This window comes from Rosa chinensis, chromosome 2, assembly GCF_002994745.2.
Source record: "Rosa chinensis cultivar Old Blush chromosome 2, RchiOBHm-V2, whole genome shotgun sequence".
Lineage (NCBI taxonomy): Eukaryota > Viridiplantae > Streptophyta > Magnoliopsida > Rosales > Rosaceae > Rosa > Rosa chinensis.
Genome location: NC_037089.1, coordinates 16,124,624 through 16,141,901, shown reverse-complemented (window position 1 = coordinate 16,141,901; position 17,278 = coordinate 16,124,624). Strand labels below are relative to the sequence as shown.

General features: G+C 40.9%; 1 protein-coding gene across 1 annotated transcript; it reads right to left on the bottom strand.

The window, feature by feature from the left end:
• Nucleotides 1–14,806: 14,806 nt before the first annotated feature.
• Nucleotides 14,807–16,051, bottom strand: LOC112183791 (peroxidase 10). Its single transcript, XM_024322126.2, has 4 exons — nucleotides 16,034–16,051; nucleotides 15,687–15,878; nucleotides 15,378–15,552; nucleotides 14,807–15,218 (listed from the first exon to the last, which is right to left on the bottom strand). The coding sequence occupies exons 1-4, from the start codon at nucleotides 16,049–16,051 to the stop codon at nucleotides 14,809–14,811; spliced, it is 795 nt and encodes a 264-aa protein (XP_024177894.1). The 3' UTR covers nucleotides 14,807–14,808.
• Nucleotides 16,052–17,278: the final 1,227 nt, after the last annotated feature.

Genomic DNA, 17,278 nt, shown 5'->3' with positions numbered 1-17,278 from the left:
ACAAAGTGGTATGATGATGTATTTTTGTTTAGAGAAAGAACACACTTGGTTACTCTAAGTTGACTTAAATGTGTTCATGCCAGAGAAAATATTAATTGAAAGGCATGTTGTCATTGTCCTCTGGGCCTCGGTAATTTCTAACTGGTTAGCTCTAGCTTGGAGATAAGTTTTAAGTTGCCGAAAGTGCCATTTTTGTGCAAATGGTGTTTGTTATGTCGAGTAGTGGAATAAGTATACGTATGCACTACAATGTGGGCTGCGCGCTAAAATGAAAATATCAAAAGTTGACCAAAAAAAAAAATGTAAATATTGTTTAAGTATAATGTATTTGAGAGAGATTGATGAGAGAGATGTGTGTTTATTATTGAGAATAGGAGCCCTATATATAGGGATTCCAAAGTGCTAGTTCTAATGTTACAAGGAATACCAATCCGTGTAGGATTGGGAAATCTAGAACCTTCTCTCCTATTGCTACTCCTAGTTTGATAAGGCACACTAAATCGATATTCCTTCAACACTCCCCCTTGTGCCGCTTCAAACTTGGTGGTGACGCTTCATCTGTTGCCTCGTTAAAAACCTTGCCAGGTAACAAAAACCCTGTGGGATAAAAATAACCCTGGTCGAAGGACAAAAAGAGCACAACACGTCCTTCACTCTTCGAGATCGAACATGTAGACATCATAACTCCCCCTGATGTCGATATCTCCCCCTGATTGCTATAATCGTGGGAGTTCGGATAACTTTCTCAATCCGATGCTCTTCACATGTTTCTCGAAGGTGGATTTAGGTAACGACTTAGTGAATAAGTCCGCTACATTATCCTCTGATCGGATTTGATTCACTTCAATCTTTAGAAGTGATTGTTGTTGCTGATTATAAAAGAACTTAGGCGATATATGCTTGGTGTTGTCGCCCTTGATGAAACCTAACTTCATTTGTTCAATACAAGCTGCATTATCCTCATAAATGCATGTAGGTACATTTGTGGTAGACTTCAAACCACAACTTCCTTGAATGTGTCGAATTACAGACCTTAGCCATACACATTCACGTACAGCTTCATGTAGAGCAATAATCTCTGCATGATTTGAGGAAGTAGCAACAAGGGTCTGTTTTGTAGACCTCCAAGATATCGCAGTGCTTCCCATGGTAAAGACATAACCAGTTTGGGAGCGACCTTTGTGAGGGTCAGAGAGGTACCCTGCATCAGCAAAACCCATCAAGACATCATTGTCGTTTTGATGGAGGGAGATAGGAGAACGCCGGCCACCATGAGCGGTGGCGGCGCCGGCGGCGGCAACATGGCCGGCGGCCATTCCATGGACGGGGGCGTTTTGCCTTTTGGGGTCCAATCCCAATTTTTCGTCATTCATTTTCTCTCTGTAGGGATAGAATAGGCCCATATCAATCGTACCTCTTAGGTATCGAAAGATTGTCTTTATACCAATCCAATGGCGGCGTGTTGGCGCAGAGCTATGTCGAGCTAACAAGTTCACTGCGAATGAGATATCCGGTCTTGTGCATTGAGCTAAGTACAATAATGCACCTATTGCACTCAAATAGGGCACCTCGGCCTCTAATGGTTCTTCGTCCTCATCCCTTGGACGAAACAGATCTTTTCCGGGCTCAAGACTACGGCCGATCATGGGAGTACTCGGAGGCTTTGCTTTATCTTCGTTAAAGCGCCTTAGGATTTTCTGAGTATATGCAGACTGATGGATCAAGATTCCATCACTACGGTGCTCGAGTTCTAAACCGAGACAAAACTGTGTTTTCCCAAGATCTTTCATCTCAAATTCGGATTTCAAGTATTTAGCAGTTTCCTTCAACTCATCTAGAGTTCCAATTAGGTTCATGTCATCGACATAAACTGCTACGATTGCAAATCCGGAACTTGTTCTTTTAATGAACACGCATGGGCATATTTCATTGTTAATATATCCCTTCCCAATCAAGTAGTCACTTAGACGGTTATACCACATCCGTCCGGATTGTTTTTATCCATATAGTGAGCGTTTTAGTCTTATTGAAAACGCGCTCCGTGGTTTAAAGCCACTTGATTTGGGTAATTGAAGTCCATCTGGAACCTTCATATATATCTCTGAATCTAGATCCCCATAGAGATATGCTGTAACCACATCCATAAGCTGCATGTCAAGTTTTTCGGAAACTACCAAACTGACAAGGTAGCGGAACGTTATAACGTCCATTACGGGAGAATATGTCTCCTCGTAGTCAATTCCAGGGCGTTGTGAGAAACCTTGCGCCACAAGGCGGGCTTTGTATCTAACAACCTCATTTTTCTCATTACGCTTTCTAACAAAGACCCATTTATGGCCAACAGGTTTTACATTTGGGGGTGTCTGCGTTACAGGCCCAAATACCTGTCTCTTTGTTAGTGAATCCAATTCAACCTGGATCGCATCTTTCCATTTAGGCCAATCCGCTCTTCGTTGACATTCTTCAACAGAGCGAGGTTCGATATCATCATATTCTATAATTCCTTTTGCAATATGATATGCAAATGCATCATCAATCGCCATAGAATTTCTATCCATCATCTCATGTACACTAGTGTAATTTATGGAGATCTCTCTATTCTCTGGAGTTGGTTCTGACATTGGAGCGTCCCCCAATGATGTCTCTTGGACATAACCATAATCCGGAATATTCTCATGAGATGGATTATTTACATCGATGATTAATGGATTGTTTTGTGCCGAACTAGCTTTCTTTCTTGGGCGAGAATCCATCGAACCTATGGGCCTCCCGCGTTTCTTTGCGGGAGCCGTGGGCCTAGCCATAACGTCACCATCATTGAGAGGTGAGACGTTGGCGCCATGCTCATGCATTCTTGAGTTGGCGTCATGTCCTCTACTTTTAGGGACATCAATCCTTGCAGGCACGTTTGCAGCAGGTATGTGTGATCTTGTCACTTTAGCGATATCAGAAAACGCATCAGGCATCGAATCTGCTACGTTCTGAAGATCGATAATTCTCCTCACTTCAATTTCTGACTGTGCGGTTCGGGGATCAAGATGAGACATAGTGGGGACAGACCACGACAATTCCTGTCGTTCCTGTTGAACATTTATGTTCCTATCTCCCCCTAACGACGGGAAGACTGTCTCATCGAAGTGACAATCCGCAAATCTAACGGTAAAGAGATCGCCTGTCAAGGGTTCTATGTAGCGGATAATTGTTGGAGAATCATATCCAACATAAAGGCCTAATCGTCTTTGAGGACCCATTTTGGTGCGCTGTGGCGGCGCAATAGGCACATAGACTGCACACCCAAATATGCGTAAGTGTGAGACATCAGGCTCATACCCAGTAACCATCTGGGACGCAGAGAAGGGTTGAGTGGCAGTGGGCCTCAGACGAATAAGCACAGCTGCATGCAATATTGCATAGCCCCAAGCAGAAATAGGGAGATTGGTGCGCATCACCAATGCTCGAGCAACCATTTGTAGTCATTTAATGGTGGCTTCTGCGAGACCATTTTGGGTATGAACATGAGGAACAGGATGTTCAACATCAATCCCAATGGACATGCAATAATCATCAAAAGTCTTTGATGTAAACTCCCCAGCATTGTCTAATCTTATAGACTTAATGGGATGATCAGGGTGGTGAGCCCGTAACTTAATTATTTGTGCTAGGAGTTTAGCAAATGCAGCGTTCCTGGTGGACAATAGCATGACATGTGACCAGCGTGTCGATGCATCAACCAACACCATAAAATATCTAAATGGTCCGCATGGTGGTTGAATAGGTCCACAAATATCACCTTGGATTCTTTGTAAGAATGGTATATTTTCTTTGGTGTCCTTTGCATAGGATGGTCTCGATCCTAACTTTGCTAAAGAGCAGGCTTTGCAGAACGAATGATGGGCTTTGGAAACAACCAATGAGGATTTTGGTTGAGCCATGAAGTCACAATGGACCTGAGAAGTAAAAATTGGAGTCAAGGGAGCAGGGGTGGCGTCAAGGCCACCCTTGGGCCGCAGGGGGATGGCGGCGCCGACCGGGGATGGCCGGACTTGAGGGGGAAAGGCGCCGTGAGGCGCAGGTGCTCCTCCTTGATCCAAAATTCGAGTTTTACTTCCTTTCGTTCTGAAAAAGGGATGTCCGTGTGAAGTCTTTAATATACGGATCATCATGTCACGACCTGGGTGTCCCAAACGGTCGTGCCAAAGCCTATACGTGTCGAAATCCCATAAATCATCTCTCATGACATGGTTGGATTCAATGACTCGAATAGTGGTTGCATACAACCCACTAGAGCGACACATAAGTTTCTCTAATACTCGTTTATGTCCGTAGTCATTAGAGGTGATGCAAAGGAACTCTTGTCCATTCTCACAATGTGTTTCCACATGAAAACCATTGGCTCTTATATCTTTGAAGCTCAATAGGGTTCTTCCTGCCCTAGGAGCATAAAGAGCTTCGGTGACATTCAAAGTAGTGCCATTAGGCAACATAAATTGAGCTGGTCCTCGACCATGAATCAATTGAGATGGTCCAGCCATCGTAGTCACAGAAGATCGAGTAGGCGCCATCCATAGGAATAGCTGTCTATTTCGAAGGATGGTATGTGTAGTGGCACTGTCCACGAGGCATTCGAGCTCTCCGGGAAACATACTGAAAAAATAAAGTTCGAATTTAGAATATTATGTCCAAGACATTTGGATAAAATAAGTCGACACTTTATTAATGATAGCCAATGATTACATCAAAGTTTCTTGACTAAAATCTAATCCAATATAAAATCAAATAGTAGACAAATCGTAGTCACTTAATCCGTTCGGTAATTTCAATTTGGTTGTGACCAGGTAAGGTAAGGCGAGATTTTGGTGGAGCGTTGCTCACTTTTAAAACCGTTCTCTCAGATCAAACCTTGCCTAGACATCACAAGTACTCTTGAGTACGCCTAGAGGGAAAAAGTTAATACAATAAGTCATTTTATTGATTTAAGGCATAATTGCCATTACATGATTCTTGGAAAAGTAAAGGACTATACTAATCAAAATCTGCAGCATCCTTGTGCAATTCTTTGTCAGATTTGAAGTCCGCTATGGTGAGATTGGCGTGTGCATCATCACCTTCTTCTTCTACATCTTCGGCAAGATAGGTCTCATGTTCTCGAAATTCTCTATATGCCTTGTAATGTGCAGCCAATTGTTTGCTTGCATTGCATTGCTTGAACCAATGTTCAATAGATCCACATCTATGGCATGCATCATTACGATTTCCTCCCTTGAATTGAGATGCATCTTGTGCATGAGGACGAGATTGGCGTCCGTGTTGGACATTGGCGCCACCCCTATGGCCGGAGGCCTTGTGTCCCCCTCTCCCACGTTGGCTTTTGTTGCCACGTGTTCCCGCTCCATTATGGCGGTTTCCTTCCTTTGTAGGGCGGTTATATGGACAAAAACGTCCGTTATGTCCCTTATTGTTAGGGTTCCGCTCCTTACGCCCTCCTTTGCGTGCATGATTATAATTCGCCTCCTGAACGCTCTTAGTTCCGATAGGCCTTGAATTATAATTTCTCACGAGGATATTATCATGTTTTTCAGCTACAGACATCACAGTAATGAGCTGATGAAATCTCGTGATCCGTCTAGTATCAAATTCCGTTCGATATTGCTTTGAGAGCAAAATTGCTGAGACGGGGAAGGTGGAGAGAGTTTTCTCAATTAGTTCTTGCTCTGTGACGGGTTGTCCACAGAACCCCAACATGGTTTTGAGGCGTAGAACTTCTGAATTATATTCAGCTACAGACTTGAAGTCGGCGAATCGTAGATTGCCCCATTGAACTTTCAAGTCAGGGAGGAGGGTATCCTTGATATTACCAAATCGCTCTTCTAGCGCAACCCATAATTCTCTAGCATCCTTGATTGCCATGTACTCCAATCGGAGTGATTTATCCATGTGGCGCCTCATCAAGATGAGGGCGGTGGCATTATTCGTAGCCGTACGTTCAAATATGAGAGTAGGATTAGGAGCTTGAATTAAGGGTAGGATCCCTTTTGAAGTGAGATGGTGCTCAACATCCGTGGCCCAACTATGATATTCCGAGCCAGTTGAGGTAAGTGCAGGAAAGTCAAGTTTCGACATCCTGAAGTAAGAAGAAGAAATATATTAGTTTCGGAGTTAAAACTTCCACGACAACTAAATATTAAGATTTCCGAGCTATGCTACCAAGAAATCGATTTCCAAGAAAATTGGATTAGACCGAAACAATGATGTTTATAAGGTCATAAATCGATGCTTGCGGACGCTCTTAGTCCGAAGTCTTATGAACGCTCTTAGTTCGTTAATTGCGTGAATCCCCACGATTCTGCTTTTCAATGATCGAACCCACGTTATAAGAAAGGTGGGATGTAGAAGAAGGGAGGTTTTCAAGTCCCCGAGAAAAGAAGAAGAAATATAAATTCCGAATTATAGGAACTTCAAAACTTACTCTTTTGAATACTTACTTGTATTTGGATCACGCGTGTGTCGATGCAGGCGTGATGGAGCGAAGCAATCCTAGTAGAGGCGTGCAGCGAATGCGGGGCAGCAGGGGCTGCGGTGGTAGTAGTGGTGCAGGAGCAGCGGAGGCAAACTGCAGGAGCAGCAGCAGTGGTGTAGGGCTGCAGGTGCACGGGTACGTAGGCGGAGCAGCAGCGTGCGCAGGTGTGCGCAGGGAAGTAGGATGCGCAGGTGTGCGCGGTGCAGCAGTAGGCGCACGGGCGCGCGGGGGGCAGCAGTAGGCGCACGGGCGCGCGCGGGGCAGTTTTGATGAAGAGGAATTCGGGTTTTGTTTTTGGTTTTTGCTTTGCGGCTTAGAGTCGTGCTGATAACGTGTTTAAGTATAATGTATTTGAGAGAGATTGATGAGAGAGATGTGTGTTTATTATTGAGAATAGGAGCCCTATATATAGGGATTATAAAGTGCTAGTTCTAATGTTACAAGGAATACCAATCCGTGTAGGATTGGGAAATCTAGAACCTTCTCTCCTATTGCTACTCCTAGTTTGATAAGGCACACTAAATCGATATTCCTTCAACAAATATCAAATTAAGTCGTACAAGATCATGAACTCCCTCAAGCGAGCAAAGAGGGAATGAGCCGGATCGTGCTGCTTTTGCTCCTTTTGTGGCGGTGCTGACGCTGTTTCAGCGTTATCTTTCTTGCAGATAATGAGTTTGGGTGGTTATGGATTCGTCTGGTTTACTGCAGAGTTTTACTTTTGTTTGTGTATGTAGTTTGGACTTAATTGTTTGCTTTTCCTTTGCGGTATGTAATTTTAGGCTCCTTTGTCCGGTCTTTATTGTTCTTTTTTCTATTAACGATATAGTTTGTTTCGCCACAAAAAAAAAGGTAACAGACTTTGAAGAGCAACTATGTAATGAAGAACGAGAAATGCTAAAAGATACAGAGAGAAAACCTTTAGAAAAAGTTGTTTCATGCACCAAATTAACAAGCTAAATCATCAACAATAGTCAATAGCAAAGTTCAATCATTTGGCCAGGCTTCCGATCAATTGCTTCTCATTTTATTTAAAATTGTCGATGGTTGATTGGGAATGGTAAATCTGTGTCATTTTGAAATGATAAATGACTTCAAGCTCCTTATGCTATTATTCTGTGGAATCATCATTACATCTATTTTTACACTGTCCTTTTGCCCAACGGGTTTGGAGATGGTTGGCTGCTCAATTAGGAACTTCTTTTTCTTCTGTTGACTCTCTGTTGAACTTTTGGGTGAGATATTGTCAAAAGCCTTTCTCTTCTCAACTCTTTAATTTGTGGCTAGCAACTGGCATGTTTACTTTTATGGCAATATGGAAGGCTCAGAATAGGCTCAAGTTTGTTAATCGTCTCCCTATCATTTCTACTATGTGTTGTTCAATTTTGGCATGGATTTGTCAAATTAGTCTGTTTGCTCCTGGTCACTGTAAGGGTGTTTTGGATGCCCAATTATTGTCTTCTCTTGGAATTGTTCCTAAACGTGGTAAGGCTCCCAAAATTCACCATTTTTTTGAAAATGGCCAATTTTTCCTTGGGTCAAAGTAAACACTGATGGTTTGGCGAAAGGCAATCCAGGCTCGGCAGCTTGCGAGGGTGTATGTCGAGATGCCTGAGGTGGTTTTTTAGGGAGTTTTTGTCAGTCATTGGCTAGAATTCTTCCTTCTATTCTGAACTTTATGCATCTTGGCTATCGAAATTGCCTATGCTAGAGGGTGGTTCTATTTATGGTTGGAAAGTGATTCTATTAGTGTGGTAGCTTACTTCTCTTCTAGATCATTTTCTCCTCCATGGAATTTAAGAGTTTGTTGGCGCAATTGTCTATCTAAAGTACATGAAATGAATTTTCGATGTAGTCATATTTTTAGAGAAGGTAATGTTTTAGCTGACAAGATGGCAAATCTGGGAATCTCAAACACAATGTTTACTTGGTATGATAATCCTCCTAATGAGCTCCACAAGTTTCTACAAGTTGATTATTTGGGTTTTCCAAATTATCGTTTTTCATAGTGGAAGGGTTGCCTTACTTTTATGGGTGGAAACAGCATGAAAGATAAGGAGTGCCTATTTTTCTTGTCTTTCAGTACTATGTTTGTTTTGGAAGCGGTCTTGGCCTAATCCCCCGCTTCTCAAAGGATCTTAGATATCTTCTATACTTTGCAATTTTGTATTTTCTCTTGGCAAGGTTTGGTTTAGCCTCCCTTGCTATGTATCTTGTTTTTCTTGTTAATAAACTCATATAAGGGCGCTGAGTTAGCTCTTATATCGTCCTTAAAAACAAAAAAAGGTTCAATCATTATTGATTTGTATCATGTGAATGATGATAAGTTGATAACATATGACAGATGATAACAATGCTTTTCCAAAGCTTTCGTCCTAAACCGCATTATTTTAATAAGGGTCCTTGACCCAATGCCCAAATTTAGGTCAAGATACTCCCACTTAACCTAGTAAGAAATTTTTATTCTCATTCACCCATTTAGAGACAAAAAGTCGATTTTGGGCTCTGATTAATTAAAAAATAACACACTGCCATTCGCTCTCTCTTTTCTTACTCCCAGATCTCTCTCTCCTCTCTCTCAGCAACGGTGCGTCTCCTCTTGGAGCGACGCCGACGAGGACAACGTCGACGAGGTCCGAACCCTGACGTCCATGACCTTGACCTCTTCATCTTAATCCTCCGATCTCCACCCTGCATTTGATGTCTGAGACGCTGACCTCTGCGCCTTCTACGCTGGATTTATCTAGCTCCAGCGCCGACTTTGAGCTCCGGTGAGTTTGGTAACAATGACATTGATGCGTCGGTGGTTCCTTGGTTTGGGTCCGCCGCCGAAATGGGTAGCCTAATCTAAAGTTTGCTACTATTCTTAGGTAAAATTCACTTTATGATGGTATTTTCTGGTGATCTGTTATTGTTATTTGTTCCTTACTTGTTAGATTTGAGCAATTTGAGTCGAATTGCGCGGTTGTCATGGTGCAGACAAATTCAAATGGGTGTAGAGGATGCAAGTTATGAGATGCCCACACTTGTCCAGATGCAAGCAATTCCGGCTGCTTTGGGTGGCAATGCTATTAATGCTTAGGTCCACCACATTGGTAGGCATCTAAATTGGGAGAAGAGGATAGAGCAATTGTGTTTGTATGTCAAGAGAATAAGAACTTGTTTCCAAAATTGATTGAAATTTTAAGATTTTCTGTGCAGCTATACCTAGGTAGCTTGTTAGATCATGGTATACGACATGCCCATAGTCCATTGGCCGAGGCAAGAAGAAAAGAAAGTATGATTAAATGAGTAATGAACTAATGGGGTAATAGTCGTCTATCTTCCTCGAAACGTCTATTGGGGGCAATAGACGTCTATTGGGAGGCAATAGACGTTTTAAAATTGATATAATTTCTTCGTTTTTTCTTTAATCAAAGTTTTATCTGTCTAATTTTAGGAAGATTAGTTCTTATTCCGGCTACCGAAAGTTCTATTATGGGGCAATAAACGTCTATTAGGGGGCAATACATGGCTGATAGTCGTCCATTAGCGACAATAGACGTCTATTGGGGGGCAATAGAGGTCTATTGGGTGCAAAAAAACTTTCCGGTGAGATTTTCAGCAAATTCCGGTAGGCGGTAGCTGGTGACCGGAATCCTGCGAAAGTTGACCGAATTCCGGCGGCCAATGACCAGACGCCGGTGAAGTCTCCCATGGTTTCTCTCTCTAAGTAACAAAGGGGTAAGGGTAAAATGGTATTAAAAAATTAAAAAAAAAATTAATGGGGTATTAGGGAAGACCTCCTTAGAGTGTTTTGGGTAAGAGAGAATTAATTAAAAACTGAGCATAGGCAGTAAGCCAGTCAAGCTGCAATTCAATTAATCAAAACATTCAATTCCCACTCAGTCATTCACAGAGGCCAAAACAAGCTGCAATTCAATTAATCAAAACATTCAATTCCTATTCAGTCATTCACAGAGGCCAAAACCAGCTGCAATTCAATTAATCAAATTCACAGAGGCCAAAACAAGCTGCAATTCAATTAATCAAAACATTCAATTCCCAAAACAGAGGCTAAATATCATTATCTGAAAACAATACAGTAACTCAGTAAGCAAAGTCCAACACAGCTCCAAGCCTCCAACAATCGTGAATCAAAAACACCAAAATCCAAAACTTGAGAAGAGATACACAAGTACAAAACATTCACAGTTTGATACTTTGAGACAATGACTCAATGCCCAGCATTCCAGCAACTTAACAAGACTCACAATGTATTGCAGAATCACCGAGCTTGAACTCCTTGAAGCCTTGAACCCAGAAATCGAACCCAGAAAGCCCTGAAAAGTGTGAACCCAGAAATTGTGAGATTGAACAATGAAATCCAGAAATTTGATTGAAAGTTTGAAAAATTGAAAGACAAAAACCCATAAATCGAACCAAAGTTTGCTGCTTGAGGAGTGGCTTGACAGCTTGAGGAGGAGTCGAAGAAGCAAACCAAGAGTGAATGAGTGATGACTGGAAAGTGAAAACCCATAATGAGTTCATGAGATTGTGAGAATCATGATTCCGAATTCGATTGAATCATTGAAAACCCAGAAATTCATTGTCACCGGGGTCTCCGACAGTTGGAGAGAGGTTGAGCCGCTGAGAGCCTGTGAATCGTGCGGCCGGACAGCAGAGAGAGGGAGAGACTGAGACTCTGAGTCTCTGAGAGAAAGAGACTGAGAGAGGGCGACTCCAGTTTTGGTTCAAAACGTGAAAACGGCGACTTAGTTCATGATAGGGTTCTGTCTTCGATTCTTCGATTTGGGAATTGGGATAAATTGGCTTCAGTCTAGAAAAAAAAAAAGGGGTGAAATCGCCTAATCGCTCCCGCCTAGCTCCCGCCTAGCACCGCTTAGCCGATTTTCTCCTCATCGCCTAGCTCTCTCGACTAGGCTGAAATCGGAACGGCGTGGGGTGGAGACGCCTAGCGCCTAGGCGGCCACCTAGCCCGATTTTTAGAACATTGCAAACATTACATATGTTGCATTCCATGATATAAATAACACAAAACTCGAGCTTCGTGAAACATTGTATAAAAAGGTAATGCCGGTTTGCGCAGCACAATGCCACGTCATTATATGCTCCTAACACAACAGGATCACCTTCTTCAGAAGCAACTTCAAAACAAAGGAGATAACTAGATAACTAAAGTCAGACCAGTACTTTTTTGGCACCATAAACTCGGAGGAAATAGGAAAGAATTTCCTTTCATGCACTGTATCGGAAAAGATCAGAGCGCGTACTTTTTTGGCACCATAAACTCGGAGGAAATAGGAAAGAATTTCCTTTCATGCACTGTATCGGAAAAGATCAGAGCGCGTATGATGGGCTTTTGGTTGTAACTTTGGAGATGTAGAAAGCAGCGAATAAAAAAGGGATCGGAGATGAGACCAAGCCAACTCTTGGAGACACACTAGCATTGAACAGCAGACTCGTAGGGAAGTCAAGAACTCAAGACAAGCTTTCAACTAGTATAGGGTCAGGGAGATCATCAATAGAACAAACTTGGATGTTTATCATACATTCATTTTACATCTAGCTAACCATGAAGACAGCTTCTTTTGGCAAGTCTCAAGGCCACTAAGACAAACTTGGATAATTGCAATTAGTTTCTTTTAAGATGGAATTAGTGACAGGTAAGGAATTAACTAATTATTGAGATTATCCCAACAGAGGTCGACAAGAATAATAACTCTACTAGGTATGTGAAAGTTTGAGAATGTATGTAGAATGGGAGTTTGTTTAATTCCCAACAAAGAATAAGGAGATGAGATTTGAACTCCAAACCTTTTTTAACATTGAATTCGAGAGTCACTCCTCGAGCAGTATGAAAAAGTTCTCACTTGTTTGAAATTGAGAATTAGTTCTGGAGCAATATCCGAAAACAATTTGAAAGTGAAATGCATGATACTACTCTTTCAGCTTCATCTTACTGATGTAGGACGAGAATGGACCCAGTTTAGCCGAAAAATCATAAAGTAAAGAAGCGGCGTAGAATCAAGAAAAGTGATTGGAAAATAGGTAACTCACGTGTAATCAGGTTACTAGCCGCTGGAATATTCAAGAAGATTTGGTTTTGGACTTTTCGGGTTTCTCGTGCGAAAAGTCAGGTTTTGATTTGAATCAGATTTGACTAACTTTTGGCCAGAATGTCCGTTTGAGACGCATGATACCTTTCCATAATGGGAACGACGAGATCTTCAAGACTCACTTTAGTGAGCCCTATCAGATTTAGGCCAAAATGTATAGTCTTAATTATCCGATTCGTGATTTAATATTTTTTGGCTAGTTTTACATTCTTTTTATTTTAGGTTTTCTAGTTTATTTTGGATTTGTTTTGTTTTAATCCCTAAAGCCCAGGATTTCATTGTTAGTCGCCCTAGGGTTTCTTTTCCCATATATAAGCAACCTTAAACGGCTGCAGAACGATCTTTTATTATATTATCAATCAAAATTGAGAGTTTTCTCTTTTATCTCTGGTGGACTCCAGAATCTTTATTTTAGGTTTATTGCTGGTAAACCTAGTTATCAATCCGACTGCGTCAGGTGGTATCAGAGCAGGTCTTCCCTGTCTCTTTTATTTGCCTTAGTAGCAATGGGTGAAGTTACGAAATCAGATATTGAAGCTCTTACAACAGCGTTTACTGCTGCCATCAATTCCATGAATAATCAAATTGGAGAAATTCGTGGATTGTTGGGTGAGAGGAACAACAACAACAATAATCGGAATAGAGGCGGGGAAGGAGGCCAGCGAGTTAGAGCTCCACGTGGTGGTGGAGGTGATATTAATTATGATTCCGAGGATCTCATAACTAAGGCTGATATTCCTTACTTTTCTGGTCACATGAGCATGGAGGATTTTCTGGATTGGCAGGTTGAAGTGGATAGATTCTTTGAGATCATAGAGGTTCCAAAATACAAGCAAGCTAAGATGGTTTCTCGGAAGCTAAAAAAAGATGCTGCTTATTGGTGGGATCAATTGCAGAGTTCTCGTCAGAGGCAAGGAAAAGAGCGTGTTCGAACATGGAGGAAGATGAAAGGTCTTCTTAACGAAAATTTTTTGCCTAGAGATTTTTGTTTCAAGAATTATCCTCCTAAGGTTTTTGAGAATAAGTTAAAGTCCAAAGAGTTTGCTTTGCCTGTTGAGAGTAATAGTTTAACTGAAGAGAAGATAGAAAATTTTTCAACAAAAGAAGCCCCACAAGAAATCATCCATGATGAAGAAGAGATTAAATATGAAATTGCTCGTGTTGACATGGTTATTAATAATGAAGAAGTTTTCGAGCCTGAAATAAATCATTCAGAACCAGATGTCATTCAAGAATGCAACGTTGAGAGCTGAGAAGAATATACTAAGGTTGCCTATGAAAGCCAAAATGCATATGACAAACTCATCTTTGGCGTTGGGTTCATGATTGTGCCATCAGAGTATGCAGAAGATCCGGCCAATAATCTACAAGTTCAATTGTCTAATTTTTTCTCAGGTCTTTTGTCTCCCTATTCTTGTCCTTTATTCAAGAGGAACTCGAGGGCGAGTTCTTTCATAGTGGGAGGAGAATGATGTATGACGAGAATGGATCCAGTTTAGCCGAAAAACCATAAAAGTAAAGAAGCGGCGTAGAATCAAGAAAAGTGATTGGAAAATAGGTAACTCACGTGTAATCAGGTTACTAGCCGCTGGAATATTCAAGAAGATTTGGTTTTGGACTTTTCGGGTTTCTCGTGCGAAAAGTCAGGTTTTGATTTGAATCAGATTTGACTAACTTTTGGCCAGAATGTCCGTTTGAGACGCATGATACCTTTCCATAATGGGAACGACGAGATCTTCAAGACTCACTTTAGTGAGCCCTATTTAGTGAGCCCTATCAGATTTAGGCCAAAATGTATAGTCTTAATTATCCGATTCGTGATTTAATATTTTTAGGCTAGTTTTTTTTTTTTTTGATCAAAAGATTTTTAGGCTAGTTTTACATTCTTTTTATTTTAGGTTTTCTAGTTTATTTTGGATTTGTTTTGTTTTAATCCGTGGGCTTTAGGATTTCATTGTTAGTCGCCCTAGGGTTTCTTTTCCCATATATAAGCAACCTTAAACGGCTGCAAAACGATTTTTTATTATATTATCAATCAAAATTGAGAGTTTTCTCTTTTATCTCTGGTGGACTCCAGAATCTTTATTTTAAGATCTTTATTTTAGGTTTATTGCTGGTAAACCTAGTTATCAATCCGACTGCATCACTTACAACCACACTAATATAGTTATTCTAATTCACCACCCTACAATTCTTCCTAATTTGTCCATTTTGTCCAGTAAGCACACCTATATTTGCCATCTTCACCATTGATGCTCCAAAGTCCTTGTTGAACAGATTTGGAAATCTGCTATAGCTGATGACCATTGAAGCAGTTGTACTGTCCCCCATAAGGACCTCGTCTGACTGTAGAGGCCCAGATTTGTTCACCAGTCTTTTGAAGTGAACGTTATCAAACCTGTTGGAAGTGACAGGATCAAGAGGAGCTAATTTGGTATCAGAATCAGCTTGATTTGGGCACACGTTTTGTAGTTTTGTTAGAAGTGATGTGTCTAATAGCGGGTCAGGCTTGCCCGAGTCACTAAAGTTGAACAGTCTTGTCTTGAATGTGAAGCACTGAGCAAAGCCTATGGTGTGTGCAACTGCATATCATGGACTATTTTTTAGGGAAAAAACCCAAAATAACATATTATGCTCCTAAGCATGAATAGTTATTGTGATGATCGTATTATAAAAAAAATATTAAAAAATTTATTGGGATGATCGAGTGTCACTAATATATGATGGTATAAGAATCAAACCTGAGAGGACAACAACATCCCTTAAATCAAGGCCTTTTGCTGCAAACTTTGCAGTGATGTTTATCATGTTTTCCAAGGGCTCAAAAGGTGATGGCAAGTCGTCATTAGCTGCATCTTCACTTGCTGTTGTGCAATCTCGGCGACCCAGTGCTACAGGCCAATATGGCCCTCCGCTCTGAAAAATAAATCTCGTAGATATATAGTCTATTAGCTAGTTAGCCGATAACAACTGGAAAATTCTCACGACTCATCTTCTAGTTTGTTTTACCGGGTTGTTTTGATAAAATTCATATGAAGTATAGTTCTTACAAAATAAACAGCTGAGGTTGCAGCAAGAGTGAGTATGTCAGTACAGGAAACAGTGCATGGGCAAGCTTCCTCCAGTGCTAACTTGATTTTGTCAATCACTTCATAGCCTCTGACTGAATCTTTGTTGGGCAAAGCATTTTTCTCCCCCTTAAGAGTGCTAGTATCGTCAAGAAGTATAGATGCGTCACATCCCTGCTTCGACAAATTGAAAGCAAATAAGAAATTAACAATGCCCGTAGACGACTTGGGGGTGTATATAATAAAAACCACAGTCAACCAAGGTTACTAAATGTTGTTAAGTTACTAATGGTCGTATGTACTTATTGTTGAAAATATACACATCTCACATGGGAAAAATGAGACATTGTCTATGAGTTTATAAGGATTTGGGCCACTCCATCCATTGCCAATTGGTTTTGGATGTGAACCCCATATTACTTTATCATGGTATCAAAGCGGGTTACCCACATGTGCATACCTAACGGCCACACGGGCTCCACATCACCCAAAGTTGTTCACGTGTATGACTTGAAAATTCGCCACACGTGCGGGGGTGTGTTGAGAATATATACATTCCACATGGGAAAAATAGGACCTTGCCTATGTGTTTATAAGGATTTGAGACACTCCATCCATTGAACAATCTTGCTCAAGTTGAGACAAGAGGAATCATAGAACTTATAATTGAGCTGAGAGGAAACAAAAGGAGGGCTTAGGAACAAGAGGCAAAGCAAGACAACATAGAAAAGCTTGTGGGTAATGTACTCCATTTGTTGAAAGTGAACAAAGTTTCTAATCATATTATCACTGGCTAATAATGTGTGACAAGTACTAGTGTAAGTAAAGTCGCTTTTTTTTTTTTTTTTTTTTTTGAATAAAGGCTGATGCTTATTTATAGGCAGAAAAGTGCATGAAATTAAGCACATGTAGTTCAATTATATATGTTCTCTAAGGAGAGTGGGAGAGACACTAGAAACTTGTAAATGCACTATAAGTGATATGGTGATGTATTTTTGTTCTAACTGGGTAGGTCTAGCCTGGACGTGGTGCTGAAAGTGCCAATTATACACGCAACATGGTGCATATTATGCCAATAGTGGAATAGGCATACTCACGCACTATAATGTGGAATAGTAAAATGTATCATGAACTCGAGCAAACAAAGATGGATGGACTTTGACGATCAAGTATGTCACAGATCACCAATGCCAGTGGGGAAGTAGGAGTGGATTGCTAAGTTAGGATAAATCTAGTTCATTGCAACATTTTTCCACTATAAGTTTCTTGTTTTTATTGTAACTCATTATCTATTAATTAGGAGCCCCAATTGGTATATCTTGGATCCGAGATATCTTTCTTATACTATGATAAGTTTAGTTGTTGTTGACAACAATGGTGACCCAAGTTTCATTTTGTCACGGTTGCTTATTGAGTAACAGTTACAATGCAATGATTCAAGCACACAACATGAGTTGAGCGTTAGAACTCGTGTGTGTAGATTTGCTGGATATAGAAATATATGATTCGCATTTATTGAGATTTTTCTTGATATGTTCTGATACACTCGAATTGAGCTTGATTCAGCCTGCTTA